This window comes from Leptinotarsa decemlineata, unplaced genomic scaffold, assembly GCF_025532065.1.
Source record: "Leptinotarsa decemlineata unplaced genomic scaffold, Ldec_3_MD MMD2_tig00000133_RagTag_RagTag, whole genome shotgun sequence".
Classification (NCBI taxonomy): domain Eukaryota; kingdom Metazoa; phylum Arthropoda; class Insecta; order Coleoptera; family Chrysomelidae; genus Leptinotarsa; species Leptinotarsa decemlineata.
In genome coordinates this window covers 3,819,021-3,842,351 of record NW_027412542.1, presented here as the reverse complement: position 1 = coordinate 3,842,351, position 23,331 = coordinate 3,819,021, and the positions used below count along the sequence as shown (strand labels likewise).

Below are 23,331 nucleotides of genomic sequence, written 5' to 3'. Positions count from 1 at the left end.
ACTTGCTCAAACAATTTTACTCATGAACAATGAGGAGCAGAAGGTTCAACATTGCTATTGCAGTATAAATCGTAGATAGGATTCACTATAGATTATGGCTACATTGTGTATGCTTCTGTTGAACGAAAAAAAAAAATATCCGACTGGATTCAGCGCAGAAACTGAGAGGACTCTAAGAACATCAAATTGCTATACCATGATTTCTATTATACTACCTGTATCTGTATCTGTAGAGTAGGGAGGGTGAGTGTAGGCTTACAGCACATGTGATCCATTCTACATCCTCCTAAGGAGTTGTCTCCCTAGGTCATCGTCCATCCTGTCCTTTCCAGGAAGGTGGACAGGCCATTAGGAGACATCTCCTTTATATCGGCAGGTGTAGGCCAAGACTCGCCAAACACACACTTTCTCATTGACGATAACTCCGGGCACTCGCATAGGACATGCCTGACAGTCTCATCTTCCTGTTCACACATCTTGCGTAGAAGTGTGTCTACCAGCCCAATATCATGGAGGTGTTTTCTTAGTTGAAAGTGGCCAGTCAGAAATCCTACTGTTAACCGTAGGTTTTTCCTGGTCATCGCCAGATATTTCTTCTGCGCCAGCTTCCCAGAGTCGCCCAGGGTGATCCTGGTAAGACTACATCTTTTTATTTCATCCCATTACACTAATAACAGCATAATCCATCAAAATTGCCTATGAATCTTCGATGAATACGAGCTACCCCACGACTCATCCAAATTGAGATGAGGATATTAGCTGCAGTGGTGAAAATAACGACAATACTGAATGAAGAATCATTTTTCAAGCATTTTATTACGCTAAGTTGAATTACCAAGGACACAGTCCAAATGATATCAGACACTTTCAGTATCATACAACTCATTCAACGAATATTTCAACACCTAATTGAAATACTTATCTAACACGAGAACATGATTTGAATGAATCCGCACGGGGGAGCTAACTTCTATACTCGTGAAGCGATCGACAATGTGAACCAGAAAAAAATGTATACTCCACATACTGATATTAAACAATATTCCAAAAATATAATATTGAGAAAGTAAAACTCAAAATGGCATAATACGCTATTCTAACTGAGGGAATTATAAACATTTGTGAACTTGCTCGAGAAATGTATGAAACTTTGAATTATCCATAAACTACCTGTGTGCTTTGGAATTGTTGAACAAAGTATGAGCTGATCATGAATCATCTTTGAATCATCTTGTTGGGCAATAAACACAGAGGGCAAGTTCATTACTTTGCAATTGTTTTTGAATTATTTCCATTCACAAAATTGGTCTCAAACATTATAATTAATAATCGAGCTGACAGTTTGTTGAAAAATATAATTAAGCAATAAACCGTTTTCAAATGAAGCACCTGAAGTACCCAAGCCTGAGAACAACTTTAACAAGTTGTCACTCTAAGCAAACGACACAGCTCTACTCGCCATATGCAAGTTATCAGATACTTGCAACGGCAGGCGGACAGATTAGAGGAATGGGCCAACTTTTGGAAGATCAGCATAAACCCTAACAAGAGTCAGGCAAGAGATTAAGTGGACCAACGAAGCGAAATACCTGGGAGTCACACTCGACAGAAGACTAACGTTCAGGACACATGTACGGCAAAGAATAGGGCTGGCGAGAGCCGCCACACCAAACCTATATTCAACTATAGATCGCAGAAGCAACATGGGACTTCACGTAAAACTGCTGCTAATCAAGACCGTACTACGCCCAATCATCCTGTATGCCTGCACGGCCTGGGGCCAGTGTGCAGCAACATACAGACGCAGTATCCAGACGTTCAGTAACGGTTGCGTGCGAGCCGCCGTAAACGCTTCGAGATGCATACCAAATAGACACATATACCAGGATCTGGACCTGAACATCCACTACTTAGAAGCGAATATGAGAGAATACGCAGAAAACGTATTCGAAAGAGTGCGATCACACAACAGCCCAGCGCTGCGCGATCTACACGAAGCACTCAACAGGTAAGACACAAGATTCCGAGAAAGAGACAAACACAAGAGGCCAACCAAGCAGAATCAGAAACCACCCCCGATAGTCGCTTTCAGGCGGCTCCGGTAAGTATAGAAACTTCTTAACCAGATTTCAAATTCATTTCTTTTTCAGATTCACTGGGTAACACTTGCTCGCATTCTGAAGACCCTCGTCTCCGGTTAGTTTTTGGGGGTCTCATTACATTCAACTGAAGCAACGATTGATAAAATACCAGATGAGAAAGTAAAAGCACCTAAAGGCTGGCTTTCGACTGCAGTAGGTCAGATGTCAATCTTGCTGAAGTGCCCATCAGTAAGTTTGAGACCGCTCTGGAGGAGCGGGGGTGGATGGGCGAGATGGAATGTTCTGCACACAGTAACCGTGTGGGGAAGATTTCAATTCAGGGCACTCAACCTGGGAGGGGGCATGGGGGGGCTGTCATTAGTCTTTACGACGATACCAAAAATACCTTACAGAAGAGTCACTCATCGGGCAATCAAATTGATGTTGAGGGGTCGTGTGTCTGTAACCTTGATTCTGTGAAGGTGTTTGAATGTCATATTTTGGCGATAAACTTAAATAATCTTAAACATATCGGGTAACGATACTCCAGCATTCATTTCTATGGTAATAATTCTGCCTAGCGAAATGTTAATAATCATGATATTGAAGTTTTATTTGCAACTCGAAGAATAATAATATTAACTCACCCTGCCGTTATGATATCCTCAGATTCCATGTCGCAACAGTTTGTCAAAACCAATCCGAATTCTTCTTCCATTTGCCTATCGATCTCTAGAAGCAGTGGTCCATTGGCATACTTGACCGATTCCATGATGCTTACGTCATATTCTATGGTGAGCGTGGTGAGAATTATGCCGTGGGTACTGGACTGCGTGTTGTCCTTGAGGATTTGTTGAGCTTCTAGAAGGGTTTTGTTGACTAGAGAGTAGTGGTCAACTTTCAACAGCCGATCTCCAACTCTGATCATGCCAGTTCTGAAACAAAACTACTGTGATTTTTTTTGTTTTATGTAAATTAGCCAACTTTCATCTACGGACGAGTAGATAAAAGGAAAATATCGATATTTCCAGAAATATTCCTTTCATCTGCCTTATGGCAATTCCAACAACTCGGTAAGGTTTGTTAAGTTATTTTTTGTTTATAAAAACGACAAAAAAATTCAGTACAACAATGAACATTATTGTTCAGTTAGAATATTCTCATTTAGTTTTAGGTTTTACTAGTAGAAAGGTACCACGTCAACAATTTCTGAAATGGTCAATTCTAGTTCATTGGAAGAAAAAATTGAAGCGATTTTTATTTTCGGTGCGAAGCGTAACTTTCACGAGACCGAAAGGATTTTCAATGAATGTTTTCCGAATCATCCTATCTGTAGAAAATATTTGAGAGAACTTGTATTCAAATTCACAACTACCGGTACTTAGTGTACATAACAAAAAGCCACCAGTTCATCCGTCCATTCCGGAAGAACAGCAAGTGCAAATAATTGGTGAGATGGTAGTAAATCCTGAACTGTCTACTTATTCCGTCGCGAATGTTTGTGAGGTGTCTCCTTCTACTGTGTGGGGACTTCTGAAGAGGAATAGACATCCTCCATACAAAATTAAAATGGTACACCAATCAACTGAAGATGACTCTGATCGAAGAACAGAATTCTGCGAAATCATGACGGAAACCATTGCAAGGCATCCTACTTATCTCCACAATATTTGTTTTAGTGATGAATGTACATTTTTTTCAAACGGCAATGTTCACAGACAAAATTGCCGTTATTGGAGTGACAACAACCCTCACGTTTTCCGGGAATCTCATAACCAATATCCATAAAAAATTAACGTTCGGGTAGGAATATTGGGAAACCATATTGTAGGACTACTTTTCCCGGTCGTTAGATTGGCCGTCGAGGTCCTACAGAACAGCCAGCCCACTCGCCCGATTTGACACTTTTGAACTTTTTTTATGGGGTTATTTGAAGCAGAAGGTGTACGAATCTAAACTTGCTTTAGAGAATAATAAATATTTGTGGAGATATTGACGTTACTGTGTTCAAAAATGTACGGCGTGAAATATTGGATAGGCTGTTCATATGTCAAGAAGTTCAAGGCAACCATTTCGAGCATCTTCTGAACTGAACTCAAGCTTATTACCTCATATTATGTAGTTTAATGTCAATGTATCCAGGCAATTATCAAAAGTTCCGTCATTGTGTAGTAGTTGAAGATATTAACATTATATTCTAGGATTGTGAAGCATTTGTCAGGAGCTTCAAAAAGATACAAGACCCCCCTTTCCATTCAATTTTTTTCCCAGATGGCGCCCATTCGCCATCTTGAAAGTTTCATCTGTCAAATTCACTTAAAAATAAAGTATTCATGCATTACCGTATCTGATGTTTCTAACATATCTAACGGAATTCCACAAGGATCAGTACTGGGGCCTACCCTATTTGACTTGACTACCATTGATATTGAGGGTAAATTTACTTTATTCGCCGACGACACTACAATATTATGGCGCAATACTAACACAAATGATCTATATAATGCCATTTGCTCTGATATTTCCAAACTTTCAGATTGGTTTGAGGCAAATTTATTAGCTTTCAATGTCTCAAAAACTAAAGTTTTATCCTTTAATTGCATTCTTGATAATATTCCTCTAGCGTCGAATTCGAATGTGATTGAGAACACATCATGCAACAAATTTCTTGGGTTATTAATTGATAATAAATTGAAATTTGGTGACCACATAATATCTCTTAACAAAAAACTTTCATCTGGATGTTATGCTGTGAAAATAACTTCTAACGAACTAGGAATAACTGCAGCTAAAACTGTTTATTATTCATTAGTAGAATCACATCTAAGATATGGGATACCTTTCTGGGGGGTAAGTAATCAAACTCGACTCGAGTCGATTTTCATTCTGCAGAAAAGGTCATTAAGATTTCTCTGTAGAGCCAGGCGGCGAGATTCTTATAGGCCTTTGTTTGTAACAAATAAAATTTTATCACTGTATGCTCTATTCATTTTAGAAACAGTTTGTTTAGTGCATAAACATAGAACAGAACTTCCCTCTATTGTTTCTCATTACACACACGCCAGACCCTAAATTTAAGTCTTTCCATACCTAACACTACTTCAATTAAAAATTCTATATTTTATAATGGTCTCAAGATGTATAATCATCTTCCAAACTACCTAAAATGCGTAGTACTCTGTACTGAATTTCGAAAATCTACAAAGGATTTTCTTAGCCAGAGGCCCTATAATAGATTGCAAGAATTTTATGACGATACCTTCTAATCATATTTTATACACATTTCTATCGATACATTATTATTTTTTTAATTATTTTTAAGTTTGTATATGTATGTGTGTATATATTCATATAGATATATTATTTTGTTTATATTTGTTTATGTTGCATTTATATTGTATATATTCCAATGTTTTTCAGAAAATGCGACTTTAAAACTTTTTATTTTTATATTTATGGTAGGACTCTAGATATTTTCATCAATCTACTAGCTTATATTCTGATTTCATGCACTTGACAATGTTTTTTATTTTTCAAAATGTTCACCAAAGCTTTGTCAATAAGAACTTTTCTTTGGACAATAAAGCATATTTATTATTATTATTATTAATTTCATAATCCAAAATTTTAATTTTTTGAGTTGACCCGTTCAAAAAATTAAAGGGGGGGAAATTAAAGAAATGTACTGTATAATCTTCAATGAACAATCACTATAAGTTGTGTATAGAGTCAGTTTGAGGCAACAGAAATAAATGGCCACTTCTGTGGTTTTGCGTTTCCGAAGACAAGTTTCAATCTCCTTCTGAAAATTTCAGTGAGTATCCAGAAGACGATGCAGGAATCATTGAAGCTTTGGAAATCAGATATGGGTGAGTCCCTAACCTGAATAAAAAAAATCTGTTTTAAAATCTGCTTTTCCGTTAATAGCATTCAGAGATCAAATATATCAACATTGTATGTCTCCAAATGCCTAAAAATTATGTGAATATAATTAAATGATTCGTGAAGCTTTGATAGCATCACTAGTATTCAAGGCAGCCAGAATCCAATCCAATAGTTAATGGTTTGAACTTATTATATTACTCAGCAAAAACAGCTAGCTACACGCCTAGTAAGCACTTTTACGCACTAACTACAGAAGAAGAAAAGAGAAACCGTTTAGATCTCATTCAGAACCCCAATAATAAACGACCAATAAAGAAACTGAATGAATCCTGATAACTTCTACAACTATGAAACATTTTATGCTAGTTTCAGAAATAATGAATGAAGTATTCTATGATTGAATTCAATATATGACAGAAAACTTTGAGGAATGGTAGTGAATACGACTTTTGTGGAACATGGACTACTGCAATAATAGAAAGTAATGTATACTGAAATGACAAAATAGTAATTGCCTTATTTCTTGTTTTCTGAAACTTGAAGACATGGAGCTACTGGCTCTGTGTAAGCCCACGTCGCACATATCTAATAACTGTTTTGAAATAACAGATCTAGATCCAAAATTTCAATATTTATTGAAAATACTATACCGTCCAATAAAAACCACTTCACATTGTATCATGAAGAAATATTTTGTGGATTGTCAGTTTTCCCATTTGGAAAATTTTTACGCAGACCAAAGCGTTGATTATGCCAAAAAACAATATATAAAAAAATGGTCAGTCAAAATTCATTTTGAATTGTTCATTCATATGAACCAAGAATCACAAATGTTCACTTCAACAAGTCTTAGATATCATCCAAAGTAAGTCTAGGATTCATGAAATGAGCTGTGAAAATTGTAACAAATATATTGGGTAGTCTGGATGAGTTACTGATACTCGTTATGAAGATGACACGAAATATAAATATAAGTATCCGATTTCGTAGAACCAAGAAGTTTAATGTCGCTCGTTATGCTTCAAAGAACGGCCATAAAATAAACGAACATTGCTTCAAATTGTTGAGAACGGTGGATACTTTCGAGAGTTTGTAAACAGTTAAGTGTTGCACAAGAACTATGAATAGAAATAATGTCATTCCAAACTATCTACTGTTTACTATTTCTTGAATCACTCTCTTGAAATCAGAAGGAAATCATTGACGTGTGAAGGAAAGTGAAAAGAGAGGTTCAATCTGTTATTGTTATTTTTAACCTGATGACGCCATTTAACTTTGTGAAACACGTTGAGAAGAGTGTTGCAGTTTTGGTATGTAGACGCAACGCTTGTGTTGAATACATAATGATTGAGTTGAATATTTGATTATGATAGGGATGCAAGATTTGGAATGAGAAGTTTGATTTTCTTACCTGAAAGCCGGACCATTTTGCCTAATTTGTGTGATGACAAGGGGTCTGGACAGTTGTGGATGTTCCGGTACTAATCCTCCCCTTAATGTAATACCAAGAGAACCATCTATCCTCTCTATTACAACTTCTGTAACTCTCGATGTTACACACAAAGAACTTTGTGAAGCTGAAACAAAAATATTCGAATTATTCCAAAGATGATGCCAAAGATGATGAAAGATATACAGTGTGAAAAAGCCAAATGGAATTAATTCATTATTTCGGTTACAGATCCCGAAAAACATCAAATTCAAATTATAATTTAACATACTTCAACGGAAAAATGCTACACCTACCTTCAACCCCCGTTGAATGGAAGTATATGCTTGTGATATATCGTTTGAAAGGTCTCTTCATTCTCTATTTAGAAATGTTATCGCTTTCAAGTTTATTGCAACAATAGAGATGAAATAAATTAAAATCATGTGGTTACCGAAATTCGATAAAATACACTCAAAACTTATTACAATATACTTAAAACTTATTTCATGTTGAGGCATTGATAATAAAAAAGTAAGCAAAGACCATAGCAATGTTTTATTTAGATGGTACCTTCTAAAAAACTGTCGATAATTTCCTTGGCAACATTAGTTTAAAACGCCTTGTAAACTTGTTTTGTATGTTACAACATTAGTTGTCAGTTGTCAGTTTGAAGTTCGTTAACTTCAACTCTGACAAATGGTTTGATTAATGGAAATGCATAAAATAACAGTTTCACAAATGATTGGTTACGGTTACGGTTACAGAAAGTAGCTCGCCTATTTCATGAGAAATTTTCTAATTTACCATCCATATCTCAAGGAACAATAGGCAAAATAGAGAAGCAGTTTCGCGAGCTTGGTCATGTGGGACAGGGAGGCGGGGATCGATTAAATGGCCGGCGCTATCACCTGATCTTTCATCATTAGATTTATTTTTATCAGGATATGTAAAGAGCAATGTGTAAAAAACTAAACCTTCAGATTTGAATGACTTAAGAGAACGAATAACGTTTGCGATTAGGTCGGTCCCGCCTGATATGTTAAATAATGTTAGAAGGCAGTTTTATTTGAGATTAGGATGTTGTCAAGACGTTTGCGGTGAACATTTTGAACATCTACTTCGTGAACATTCGTATTTCTTTTTCGTATTCTACATTTATTACGTTTTGCATTACATTTTAGTTTTTGAGTGCGTTTTATAGAATTTCGATAACCACATGATTTTAATTCATTTTATCCTTATTGCTGCATTGAACTTGAAAGCGATAGCATTTTTGAATAGAGAATCAAAATACCTTTCAAACGATATATCACAAACCTATACTTCCTATTGTACTTGTCATTTGAAGGGGATTGAAGGTAGGGGTAGTATTTTTACGTTGGAAAGTGTCAATTTATAATTTACATTTGACGTGTTTCGAGATTTTTTTAAAAATATGTACAGTAACTGATATAATGAATTTATTCCATTTGACTTTTACTCACTGTATATTCAGTAGATCCAGCGAGTTCAGTTTTAGATAATGTGCTTTTACGCCTATTATGATCGAGTGGAGGAACCGCCACTGACAAGTCCGATAACGTAGCGCGCGTGAAATCATGCGGCACGGTACATGCGATGATCTGCGAATAATACGGAAGGTCCTATGGAATGTCTAATACCCCGAGCGTTCGAATTTCGCGAATCTCTGAGAGTTCGATAAGTTCGGAAGCAAAGAAAGCGAAGTAGTAAAATAGTGCGATAATTGCAAAGTGTGATGAAAGAGGTGACTCAGGTTATTAAGTTGTTATATTTTGTGTAAGCAATAAAAAATTGAATGGAATTTATCCATTTTTAAACTGATACAGTGAGCGACTTTCACTATGAAAAGTTTACAAATCCACTACACGCGTTTCGCTATACAATAACTTCCTGAAACAGTTCTGATAAATTACTCCTACTCGTATATTCAAACATTTCATATTCTAGAATCATTAGCTTTTCCCTATGGCCCTATCAGATGATTAATTCTAGGCTATATTCGACTATCAGTAAAGAGCTGATATAATCCTTGATTAACACCTATTATATATGCTGAGGTAACTAGGTGAAATTATCTGTAAAGAACGGATTCAGCGAAAGGGAGTGATTCAAATCAATTCAATCGTTCATCAGCTATTGCGAATATTTGAATTCATTAATTTCCATTTTTTCCAGAAGATTTGAATTGATGTTGTTAATTTGGAAATAAAGAGTTTGTATTTATTTTCGAGCTCATATTCCTCTGTAGAGAGGAGAGTAGCATACATTGAGTTCATTTTCACATTCTGAAAATGAACTTTTTCAGATTTGGAAACAAAATCCCAGTTTCACAAAAACCAAGCCACCAAACGCAGACGTCTCCAAAAATTGCTTTTACCGAATACCATGTAAATGTGACAAGTCCCAAATCGATAAAACGAAGAGACCTTTGAAACTACGCATTGACGAGTACAAGAAAAATAGCCAATCAGGAATAAAAGCAAATCGAGAATGACTTGAAGAGGTCCGAAGAATGAAGTCATTCACACACCCCAGCAACTTTTGATGTTTCATAAAGCTCAGATCAGACCTTCTTTGGAGTATTCTTCTCATATATGGAGTTCCGGCCCTAAGCATACCCTGAGGCTGCTGGATTCTATCCAGAAAAGTGTCATCCATCTGATTGCAGACGCAAACATCACTTGCAACGTTGATAGCCTGGAACATCGGAAAAAGGTTGGGGGTTTGTCTCTCTTCTATAGATACTTTCACGGGAAGTGTTCGAATGACTTGGCAAATTTGATTCCACCAAGAGCGGTATAATCAGAATTACGCGACGGACTGTGGCTGCTCTTCGTTGAACACCTTGAACTTCACTGTTTAAGAACTCTCTCAATTGGAGAACGGCGTTCATGTGGAATAACCTTCCTGAGAACGTTTTTCCAAATGAATTTAATCTTCAGCGATTCAAATCCAACGTGAATCGCTACTTTTGCATAGGCACCGATCTCAGTACGCCTTGATGATTTTCCTGTAGTGCTTGTGTTTTGTCCTTGAAAAAAAGAAGGAACGCTGGTTGAAATGGAAATTTGAATGATGCATTCGTCCAGGCTAGTGTGAGTTGTGAAAAATGTGTAATTATTATCATGGGCAGTATGAAGACTTCTAACCAAACAGAAAACAGCCGAACAGCCATATAAGAGAAGATACTTAGCTTGGTTTGAAATATTTTCTTCTTTTCTCGGATTTATCATCATTTTTTTATGGCTTGTATAATATTCATATCTTACTTTTTGTTTAATCCATTTGTTAGTTTATATTAATTTCATCTTCAAATGTTACTTCCTTTTCTAAATAGGAAAAGTGGATGAACAGTTGGTTGTATCAAAAGATTCGACTTCTGTTATTTATCTTTCAGCCAGTCATTTTTTCTTCTTATAGATATATAATTTAGATTTTAAATGTGTCAATACTTCTGTTCAGTCGATGGAAAATCTAACATTCATTGTCATCCACATTCAATGCATCTAGATATATTAACATTATTATTATCATTGTTTTGTGAAATATCAAGTTGGCGCAAATAAATTTTTTTTTTGTATTCACACTGTTTTGCGTTTCAATGCTTCGCTAGTACATGGAACTTTTTATCCATACGAATTTATTTTTCAATAAAAGTCAGTAAAATGCGATTCTGCTTTGAGGATTTCTCGTTAATTTTGACAGATGAGCCGTTCACCGTCAGATGCATATCAAAGATTCGTGAACTGGAAAATCGAAGAGAAAATGAAAACATCAAAGGTCGAGTGATATCTACGTCGAATAACTACGAAAATCATCGTTTTCCACACTCTGATCTGAAAGGCTCAGACCATATAAATCAATTTTGAAGGGTTGCGAATAAACAGATGAGAAATTAGACAGTTTGAAAACTGATTTACAATACTGCCGGTAGGTTAACCGAATATTCTTGAGTCGTTTAGTCCGCTTTAATTAATTTTGTTTCACTCCCTCAAGTTGTCATAACCTTTCACAGTATTGACCAACTTTTTAATAATCGATCGAAGGATAATATAGATTTGTATCCTAATGAAGATTAAGTAATTTTCACAAATAAAATTTTTATTCTCGACCCGTTTCGCTAATACCGTAGCTTCATCAGTAGTAACAGTACTATATTAAAAATCATTCCTATATAACATTTGGAAGAAAATATTATTCTTGGGTACTGTTATGAGCGCCAATTTATGTTCATTGTATTTGGATAAAAGGAATAGTGATAGTGCACTTAATTGAGTAATAACACAAGTCCACAAAATTTAATACATAGACTGCCATTTTTCAACAAAGACTTTGTTATTAATGAGAGGAACTAGCTGTTTGATTTCTAACGCTTGAAAATAATAAAGTTCAGTTTAAATAAAAAATAAATATAGTTAAAAAACATGCTTTTAAAGAACATCAAACTAAAAAGTTAAAAATAATTTTATTAAAAGTAAGCTCAAAACACTAACGAACGGTAAATACTAGTATTATTATGAAAAAAGGAACGGGCGCTTGATATACAAAAAATATTTTCAACTTTTCAGTACGATGTTCTTCAAAAGCGTGTTTTTAGTTTTTTTTAAACTACATTTATTTTTCATATTTTAGTTTCGTATGTTACAGAAGCGTGTTTTTTATTCTTTTTGAACTATATTTATTTTATCCAAACTTTGGGATGATTCCGATTCCGGAGAGGGAGCCTGAAAATCAGCTAACAAGCCCAAGAAAGGCAGCAGGCGCGCGAAGGAGGGTTACAAATAAGGCAGCAGGCGCGCGTGCAAATGAAAAAATGATTCTTTCAAATGAAGAAATATATGTAAAGTGAGTTCGAATTATATCAAGGCGGTTACGTACAGCGCCATCTGCCCGCGAATAGATCAAGCAATAATGTCGATAATTCTGTCAAATACAGATCCCGAGCATTCAAACGGGAATAAATATGAAATGATAAGGAGGGTTACAAACAAACAAACAAACAAACATACATACATACAGGTGAAGCTGATGATAAAAGCTTGATAAAATAATAATAAAAATATACTTTTTTCAAATGAAGAAATACATGTAAAGTGAATTCGAATTATATGAAGGAGGTTACCTACAGCGCCATCTGCCCGCGAATAGATCAAACAATAATGTCGATAATTCTGGAGTGATATTGATTTCATCAATGTTAATTTCATGGCTATCAGTCTTAACTCTCTTGGTTTTAACGCTGTTTGGAAAAAGCGTTTTATTGAAAATAGTACCACAAGACTTCAAAATTTCATCAATAAATATCCGTTTTATGACGAAACCTTCGTTATTTAGCAATGAGAGCAAACAGCTTGATGAAACCACGAGACCGTAGGACGAGTGCTTTTGATATTGTTCAAAAATAACCAAGTTAGGACATTTATCTGGGTAAATTTTTAGGTTGAGTGGTATTCGTGAAAATTATTTGCTGAAATATTCATTGTTGAATGCATCAATAGAACAAAATACCAATTCTCAAATTGATTAAATTTTATTGTCAGAGTCACGGGAAATTTCAACAAAAACATTTGTTTGAAAGTACAATTATTAAGGACACAATGTTCGAATATATAAACAGAGTACGTGAAGGAATAACTTCAGTGAAGAATCCTGCATTGATACCTGTCGGATATAATTCAACGCCCTTCGTGGTATTAGCCAGAGAAGTATTTGTTTCCTGATAGGTGTTAGTCCATTAACCTACAGTGTAGGTTAATTGTTCTTTAAGATAATTTGAAATAAAAATGTTTTATTATACCAATAAGTTCTGATTGAGTTATTGAGATTCCTGAATATCATATAGAAATTGTCGGTATTCAAGGTAGATCTTGAATTAAAAGACTGCTGTCTTACTTTCGTGAGGTTATGTGAATCAGTGAAGTGTAGCAGTTCGATTTGCATTGCGTTCTCATTTGATTTGTCTAGATTGAGTTAGAGTTTAGTCACGGTCATAATCATAAAATCAAATCAAACCTGCGAATTTTCGTTGAAGCATTCATGTAAAGTTTTAATATTCAGTCATAATCATATTCAAATATTTGATTAGGACAGTGACAGTGGTTGACATTGTGAGAATGATGCATAACTAGGCCCGAAGCACTGAAGATCTCGTATGATTCAAGAATAATTACACCTAGATGTTAATTTCATAACTGTCAGTTTTAGCGCTGTGGGGAGATACGTATTATCGCTGTAAAACACTTTTTTGTTGGCCAAACCTTCAATTATTTCATCCTTTTATCGCTCTGAAAGAAATAACCTGTGAAAAACTCTGTAAACGTTGCATAGTCTTGAACTTTTTCATCGTTTTTTATTCATTTAGGGAAATAATCTGACCAGAACATTTTTTAAAGATCGAAAACTATCGCGTTTGTGAATGTTGATCAATTTTAAGTTGCAAAGTAAGAAAAATCATCAAAGTCTGTTTTTCATGTTAAATACTCAATTTACTTTTTCATTATCACGAATAGTTTCCACCAACTTCAGATACACTCAAGAAACCTTAGATTTAACAATAATTTTGACATTTCGAATCCTAACAGCACTATCTATGAACGATTCTTCACGTATCATGTTGTAACAATGTATAATTCATTCAGTGAATTTTTTAAAAATTCATCACTACCGCTATTGGAAAGTAAACTCAAAACTGAATTGCTCAGCCAACAGTGATCCAAACATAAACATTTGTGTTTCATTTTACTATTGTCCTGAAATTACCATTTATTTTTTGTAATGTTTCTTTTTCTTTCAAACGTGGTTGAGTGGAAGAATAGCGCTTTGCTAAACTCCGCCACGTAAACTAACCATTTTTTATTATTATTATAAATAATAATGTTTTTTTACGTTCATTCATCTCAATCACGAGAAATTGAAATCAATGATTCAAAAACGCCGAAAGGTTCGACATTTGAACCCAGGATCATATGTTTAGCAAGCTTATGAAATGCCAAATATTTTTTGAAGTTATGTGTTGTATATTTTTTTCTAGACAAAACACAAGCACTACAGGAAAATCCTTAAGCCGCTCTCGGAGTGGTGCCTGTGCGAAAGTAGCGATTCACATTGGATTTGAATCGCTTGAGAATAAATCCATTTGGAAAAACTTTCTCGAGAATTTTATTCCATATAAACGCAGTTCGCCAAATGAAAGAGTTCTTGAACAGTGAAGTTCGAGGTGTACTGAGTTGAACCTCAAAACGATGAACAGCCACAGTCCATCGCGTATTTCTGATATGTACCGCCCTTGGTGGAATCAAATTTGTCAAGTCACTTGAACACCTCCCGTGAAAGTGTCTATAGAAGAGAGACGAATCTCCAACCTTTCTTCGATGTTCCAGGCTATCAAGGTTGCTTGCACGTGATGTTTGCGTCTTCAATCAGGCGGATGGCTCTTTTTTTGGATAGAATCCAGCAACTTCAGGGTATGTTTGGTGACAGAGCTCCATACATAAGAACAATACTCCAAAGAAGATCTGATCTGAGCTGCATGAAGCATAAAAAGTTGCTGAGATGTGTACAGTTTTCTGGTTCGGAACAAGCCTTTGAGTAGTAGCCTTTGCAATTCCAGCGACATGATTGTGCCAAGACATATTGGTGTCCATTTTAACCCCCAACCAACTTATCGAAACAGAAAGCAGAATTGTCTGACCTGACATTATTATATCCGGTTCGGAGACATTTATCTTCTAGGAGAAAACTGACACCTGGGTTTTTGTGGCATTGAATTGGACCTGGTCACTTCTAGATCCTCATTAAGATATGCAACCTCCTGATGCTGGTGAAGATGTGCCTCCGTAGCCGATGTCCTGGAATCCAAATGGAATGACGACACAAGTGTGATGTCGTCAGCAAAATAATATATTGGATTCTTGTTTTTTCCAATAAGTCGTTGATATACAATAAAAAGAGGGTTGAAGACAATATGGATCCTTGGGGTACACCAGCGTTGATGATGAAAGTATTTGAGAGATATCCATCGACGGCCACTTGCAGGGAATGTTTCAGGAAGCTGAAGAGCCATATACAGAAATGATTCGACAAGCCATAGCATCGAAGTTTGGTCAGCAAAACCTCATGCCATACACGGTCAAAGGCCTCAGAAATATCAAGCGCAACAGCTCTCCATGTTTCTCGATTGTGTTATTCCAAATATGGGTGACATACGATAGAAGGTCGCCTGTTGATCATTGCCAAATTACCTATATTTACTCGATACATATTCAATTTGAAATAGGCATTTTTTCCAAGATAAAAAATATCACAAATGCATGTAACTTTCAGTTATGGCGAGTGATAAATTGAAAGGGTTATATTTCTAGTTGTGATTAAATTTTGGAAAAGAAAGTTTTCGGCTTTCTACTACTTCCTTTTGATACAAAAAAATGTGAGAATCTTCCAAAGAAAGGAAGGAAGCAATTAATTTCTAAAGAAGTAACTCTGGAAGAAAAAGCCCCCCTGAAACAGCTTACTTCCTTTCTTTGGAAGATTTACACATTTCTTTGTATCAGAATGAAGTAGTAGAAAGCCAAAAACTTTCTTTACAAAGCATGTGATATTCTCAGAAGTACGAAAGCAAAAGTTTAAGCCAATATAACTTTCTCACTTTGATTTCAAGATCACAAAACATTAGCAATATGTGTCATTGAGAATTGGTCCTAGATAACTGATCACTACAATTTTTGTTGACTTTTCAATATTTTCCATATATAGACTAAGCAACCATCATGAAAAGATCAATGTAGTCATTGGCAGGCACTACGACGGTACACATAAAAATGATAAATGTGATCGAAAAATTCAATTCGGATACACAATATCACCAAACAACATTTCTTCGGGATGGAATAACAAATCAGATGTAAATAAGATTTCAGAGAAGGAGAAATAGCGAAGCTTCGTATAATTCAAAACTAGAAAAGTCCCAAAAGCCGATGATACATTTAAATTATTCAAAGACCTGAAAACAGTTATTCCCTCTATCCGAGAAGCCATGTTCTCGAAATCCTCTTTCAGTGTTATTTTACAAACCGAAATATGCGTAAAAAAAGGAGGAATTCATTTATTTTTCGATGCGGTTCAAATGAGTTATGAGTTTTTTCAATCAATCGAGATAAGAATTGATATTCTTGGATAATTGTTTTTTAATGATCTGAATATTACTGGAGTTTCTTCCCAACACCAAACCGTTATTTTAACACCTCGGTACGTGTTTCGATCATCAACTGATCATCTTCAAGAGGAAGATTAAACTGAATATACTTACAATAATTATCATTATTTATACCATAGATACCTCTTCTAGGTAACTACGTCTCAGTTATCTTAAATGAATTTCACAATCTTGCCTAGTCTGCTATTCTTGAATTAATCTTACAATGTGTCCCTATGTAATAGTCAGGTTAAACTAATAATTAAAATATTATTTCAACAAGCTATATGGTATACTTTTAGGTATTGGTCCACCATCGTTATTCATAATATTTTTTTGTTTACTTATTTCTACATTGTCATAGGCATCTCGATGCCTGTTGTTGTTAACTTGTCTAACACATCTTGATGAACTAAAGTCTATTTAATGGTTTTGTTGCAGAATATGATGGGCGATTGCTGATTTTTCTGGTCTTCCATATTTTAGGTGTGCTAAGTGTTTCTTATATCTAATTTTAATAGATCTTTTTGTCTGTCAATATTACTTTGCATCGGAGTCCTTATAGGTATTAACAAGGTAAATTCCAGACTTTTCCGAATTCTCGACTTTGCCTTTTGGATTTACTAAAAGGTTCTGTGGTGCATGACTTGCTTTAAAAACTACCTTCATACCTAGTTACTTGAAAATCTTTCTGTAGTTATTGGCGTAGTATGTGGTATGGAACTGAGATATATTTATCTTGGTTTTCATCCTTTTTAAAAGTCGAGATTTCGTTCATTCTTATCCTAAACTATTTTTTCCTTATTATATCATCTACAATACCCCTGGAGAAACCGCTACTGGCTGCTATTTCCTGTATTGTACGTTTTTCTTTTGTAAACCACTCATGTGTGAGAGGAAACGTCAAAAGACGATGAACTAGAAAATTTAGCCCAGCACGTTTGTGCTTTCCACAGTGATGTGAACTGTCAGGAATATACTTGTACGTGCTTGTTTTTTTTCCATATTGGCTTCTCATTACCAAAACGTCAAGAAATGGAAGTTGTCCTTTATTTTCTAACTCATACGTGGATGTTATCCACATACCTTAGCTATATCCTAGGAAAACCCTTCTACTTTTCTTTGGTTTCCATTTCGAATCTACTCATGAACAAGTTTACCAGGTAGGGGGATAAGGGGTTACCCAAAGCCGTTTTCTCCTGTTGTTTATAAAAGCAACCTTCTACCTGGAAACGTTTTTGTTTCATACACAAATGAGAGAGAATTCATCAAATTCGTTGAAATTATTTTTCTCTAGTAATTCTTTGAGATATTGTTGTGGAATTGAGACGCTAGAAAATAAGGAACTAACATCGAAGGAAACCAAAATCTCACCTTCTTGCAGAACGACGACGTTTTTTGTATGTTATATGATTTCTAAGTTCTCGATACTGAAACCTGGTTTCGCAATAAGCAAGCCTTCAAATTCCTTAGTGAACCATTTTGATATTTGTTAGGTGGGAGATCCAATAGCTGACACGATGGGGCGCATTGATTTTCTAGATTTGTGGATTTTTGGGAGGCAATATAGTTTTGACACCGTTGGGTTGGAAACTCGTGAGTTCCGTTTCAGTTGAGAGGTAACTATGTTGTCGCATTTCTTGAGGACGTCTTTTACTTCGGCAATCATCTTTGGTAACTGATTCCTGGACAATTTCACATACGGTCCATTAGTGATGAGAGTATTGACCTTTCGTAGTAGTCCGACGAAAGGGTCAATATTGTAAGTATATTTAGTTGAATCTTCCTCTTGAAGATGATCACTTTGTGATCGAAATACGTATCGAGGTGTTACAATAACAGTTTAATGTTGGGAAAAATCACTAGTAGTAGGTTACAAACACAAGTATATAGTTGAAGTGATCTTCACAAAAATATAAACAAATTGAAGGAGATGCCACTCCTCCTTTCATGACTTTGTACCCCTATCCAAACAAAAATTGCATTCCTCATTATATTTCTGCCTATAGTACAATATACACTAACGAGAGGTCTTTATTTTTGGTTGTTCCACAGTATAATAACTGTGAAATAAAAATTATCGATAAATTATAGATTCTAACCTAATCACTAGTCAACTGTGGTCATAGAATATGACGTCACGTACGTCACCTTAAGTGACATAGCATAACTGAAGTTTTTGGTACGAGAATATAAAAAAAATTACACGCCTATAATCCCAATTGAGTGGGTTGGAAATGAATTCATTATTATTTTCACAGGAAACATACCATATTTCAAACAGTGACCATATTGACACGGATAAGAATTGATATCGTTTGAAATTATTGAATATTACTTATGGATCTACATTTAAAATAGAAGTATCTTATACCTACACATTCAAGAAAAAGCGAATAAGTATTTCATTTTATTTCCGAGAACATGTTTTATCTATTTCCGAAGTATACCTTGGAGATACATGTCATGAAATCATCAAAAATGTAACAAGCACTATAAAATGTTATCCTCTTCAGTGTGTGGAAAAGGAGTTGACATGCAAATAATGATCTGCCAGCAACTGTTCTTCAGACATGTTGGTTTACATCAAAGACTTTCTTTGAGTGATCCCATATGACAGAAAAATTTCAGTAGACTATTCAGTAGGATTTTTTAAATGCTGAAATGGAAATATTGGAATCCTTTTCCAGAAAAAAGTTGTTCCGTATATTTTCTAATAGTCTGACTTCCTTCATAGGTCATTTCTTTCAAAATATTATTCATATATTCTTTAAAGAAGCTGAATTCTGAAATTCAATGGACTGACGTCCTCTTTTTCAACATAAAATCATGTTTCGATTTTGAATTACTTTTATTCATTTCTAACATTTTTTCTTCTGAATACAGGATGATCATATCAATAAGACAAAGAGTATGAAAAAAATGGATTCATGAAAGAACAAGTTCAAAAGATTGTAACTACTAAAAAAATTAACAAAACAACCTAAAAAGTGAAGAACAAAATAGGTGGGCGATTGCTATCATCGCTTTATCGAATAAGACAACCCTTCTGATTGTCAGATGTGTTTATTAAGTTCCAATAAAATATTTTGGATGGTGTACATTACCACAAACAAGTTGAATTTCAATTTAAATGCGGTATACCGTATCTTTGAATGAAGCTCCAATTATTGTATTTGTTTATGAAATTAGAATGTTTGTGTTTTGTAATTGACCACGGCATTTGAATAATTGTAATAATAATAATTCTTTTCTGTATCCCACTATTGCCATTATCCATTGGGCCCAGAAATACACAAGAGTTAATTGTGGCACCCCCGGGAACCCGAGGCATAAGGTCAACCATTTATTTTATGTGAATGATATATAATGTGTAACGGTACAAGAGGACGATGCAGGGATTATGGAGTGGATGTGCATCTCGCAGATGGAAGCATTTTGCAGAACCTGAATTCCGGAAAGACGTAATAGCAGTAAAAAACTCTTTTCTCGGCAACTATCAGCACAATTTCCGACATATCTGGTTATCGCAACTCTCGGAGACAATCAAAGTTGCTTCTACGAATATGCTTCCCGTTATAATCTTACCCTACTCGTTTGAAGTAGTTAAGAGGACTTGGGAGGAGAAACACAACGTGAAGACCCGCAAAATTCCACATCTCAATAGAAGTTTGCATCCCCACTCGCCGGATCCATGATAGTACTTTCCCCGACAACAGGAAATCCATGAATTTTATAGTTTATCTACATGACAGAATGGTGCTGGATAGAGCCTCTTTTCTGCATAATCTGAGACCATGAGGAAACAGGAATTGGAGCATTATTCAAGGGCAGCTGCCGGAGCGACCGATGAATTCGGTTTAGCTTTCAACCCTGAACAAGGTGATCACAACTTTATCATCGAGTTGGAACCCTTTCAGCAAAAAACCGGCATGAAAATCGCAAAAATCACTTCACTCCTGCGGCAACACAAGGATAAGCCAATGCATGGGGCCTTCTTCAAGAACATTGAAGACCCCGGTTTATCAAAGCACTCATTTCGAGTGAGGTAAGTCGGTTCATCATGGCCTGCTAGGATGGTGTTTGTAACAGCTCAGTCTACTGTACGGGCATGATCCTTATAGGTGTTCCTGATACAAGGTGCAAGGCCTATCGTGAGACCCTAATGTACTTGCTGTCAGTATGTCCAGCATATGTGGTCTGAGCTCATATTCATCGATATAACGCAGCCCCAAAAGTACTTTATTACCATCTACCACGCTTTTACGGTACTGACAAGACACCTGTGTTGCCTTATGCTCCAGGAGGCATTTAATCCGTTTTGGGGAATGAGAAGTGCCGAATTTATTGAAACTATTCGTTTCCCACCCTCAGGCTCATACAAGCTGATAAGCCTGATGTAGTCCTGCTCGACCGCCAGAGCAAGACGATATTTGTCGTAGAGTTTTCAGCTTCCGGTGAGACCAATATCGTCAGATAAGAAAAACTTCACTTCCAGACTACTCTGTCAAAATGTATGTTTTTATTATTGGGTCCTTGGTGGAATGATGCTCTCTCTAGTCTCGCACCTCAAGATTACGTCGGCTTGCAGCACTGTGGCAGAAATCTTAGCAGCCGTACAAATGGAATGAGGTGGTTCAAAATATTGTTCTTGGACATTCAGTATTTGATTGTTATAATTCCCAGCTTGATCAATCAGATCTTCCAAGTTAGGGACAAAGATTTAGTCTGTGGTTTCTCTGTTTGGATTATCTCGTGTTACATCAACGTAGGATGTTCCTTGTGAGTCATGTAAAGCTGGCATTACCGGTGCATTAGGTCTTCTGATTGCCATAACTCTGTTGCTTGGTTTTGAAGGACAAATTCTTCTTTCGTCACCAGGTTCATCACATATCATACATGTTTTTTCTTGATTTTTATATGTAACCAAAGATGTTGTTCCCTCGATAGCGACATAGGAAGGTATCTTCTTCATTGAAATCAACATAGACCTAACACCACTTTCTACCGGATAAAGATCTTGGCCTGACCACATTTCATTTTTTATTGTTTCAACTATTCCGTATTTACCAAAATACCTTATCAACTTGGAATTTTTAAGTTCTGGAGGAAAATCAAAAATTCTTACCTAAATATAATCTTATTCAGCACTAATATTAATTTCTTGGTTCTCTTCCTCATCTTCATAAAACAATTTCATATTTTCAAACCTCTGAAGGGTTTTTTCTACTAATAACTTTGATATAACTTTTATGTACATCTTCGAACGTATGTGATCATATTGAATACATTCTACTTGATCTCTCGAGAAATCGAATTTTTGTTTAATCCATCTATGGATATTTATATTTGGAGGTTTTTTTGTAACATTCTTGAAATCCAAGATTAGTGTATTTTCCCTTTTAATAGTCATCGTACCCTACTGAACTATAAACAAGTCACTAAACTCACACCTGTTCTCTATGAAGTCAGAACAACGACTGACATTTGAAATAAAAGTATCTTATACTCATTCAAGAAAAAGCGAATATATTTCATTTTATTTCCGAGAACATGTTTCATCTATTTCCGAGAACATGTTTCATCTATTTCCGAAGTATATCTTGGAGATACATGTCATGAAATCATCAAAAATGTAACAAGCACTATAAAATGTTATTCTCTTCAGTGTGTGGAAAGAGAGTTGACATGCAAATAATGATCTGTCAGCATCTACCACAGTTTTACGGTACTGACAAGACACCGGTGTTGCCTTATGCTCCAGGAGACATTTAATCCGTTGTGAGGAATGAGAAGTGCCGAATTTATTGAAAGTATTCGTTCCCCACCCTTAGGCTCGTACAAGCTAATAAGCCTGATGTAGTCCTTCTCGACCGCCAGAGCAAGACGATATTTGTTGTAGAGTTTTCAGCTTCCGGTGAGACCAATATCGTCAGGTAAGAAAAACTTCACATACTCTATCCAGACTACTCTGTCAAAATGTTTGTTTTGATTATTGGGGTCCTTGGTGGAATGATGCTTTCTCTACTCTCGCACCTCAAGATTACGTCGGCTTGCCGCACTGTGGCAGAAATCTTAGCCGTACGAATGCAGAAGGCTGTCATTCTTAGCTCATTGTGCTTCCAGAGGGCACATGAGTCTCGGATCCAATGATCGCTTAACTCACGGCGAAGGGAGTGGTCATTGGTTGATAATACTGGCGTGCTCTCCCAAATGTATCGGGGCTTCGGGGATAAGACTCGACCAGCGAAAATTAAGAAAAAAATAATGATAATGATCAATATTATACCGGTTTGCCCCCTAAGGCAAACTACGGTATTTTCGACCAACAGACAAGACGATATTCGTTGTGGACTTTTTAGCTATTGGTGAGACAAATATCTTCAAATAAGAAGAGGAAAAAACAGTATCAAGATTTCATCTGTGAACTACGTAGATTCTATCCAGATCACTTTGTTAAGATGATTGTTCTAATGAGATGAATGACTAGTTCTGGAAAATATAGTTACAACGCATTATTAATTCTAGGAAAACAGAAAAGTTATGAATATGGTAATTCTTGACATTTTATGAGAATATGTTCAACAGTGATGAATGATTAACTCCTTGCTGGTCGTTTGCAAGGGAATTTGAATGTTTGCGTTCATTGGCTGCGGTGGTAGTGCGCCCGACTCCCGATCGAAAGACCGTGGGTTCGATTCCTGCTTCGACCAGTTATTTTT

General features: G+C 35.8%; 1 protein-coding gene across 9 annotated transcripts in view; it reads right to left on the bottom strand.

Moving 5' to 3' along the window:
- Grip (Glutamate receptor interacting protein) overlaps positions 1-23,331 on the bottom strand; it is a 398,341-nt gene that overhangs the window by 65,949 nt on the left and 309,061 nt on the right. For all 9 annotated transcript variants that reach the window (XM_074172568.1, XM_074172569.1, XM_074172565.1 and 6 more), the window contains 2 exons: positions 7,378-7,543; positions 2,729-3,016 (listed from right to left, as the gene is read on the bottom strand). In XM_074172568.1, coding sequence (XP_074028669.1) covers positions 2,729-3,016; positions 7,378-7,543 — 454 coding nt within the window. The remainder of the gene's footprint in view (positions 1-2,728; positions 3,017-7,377; positions 7,544-23,331) is intronic.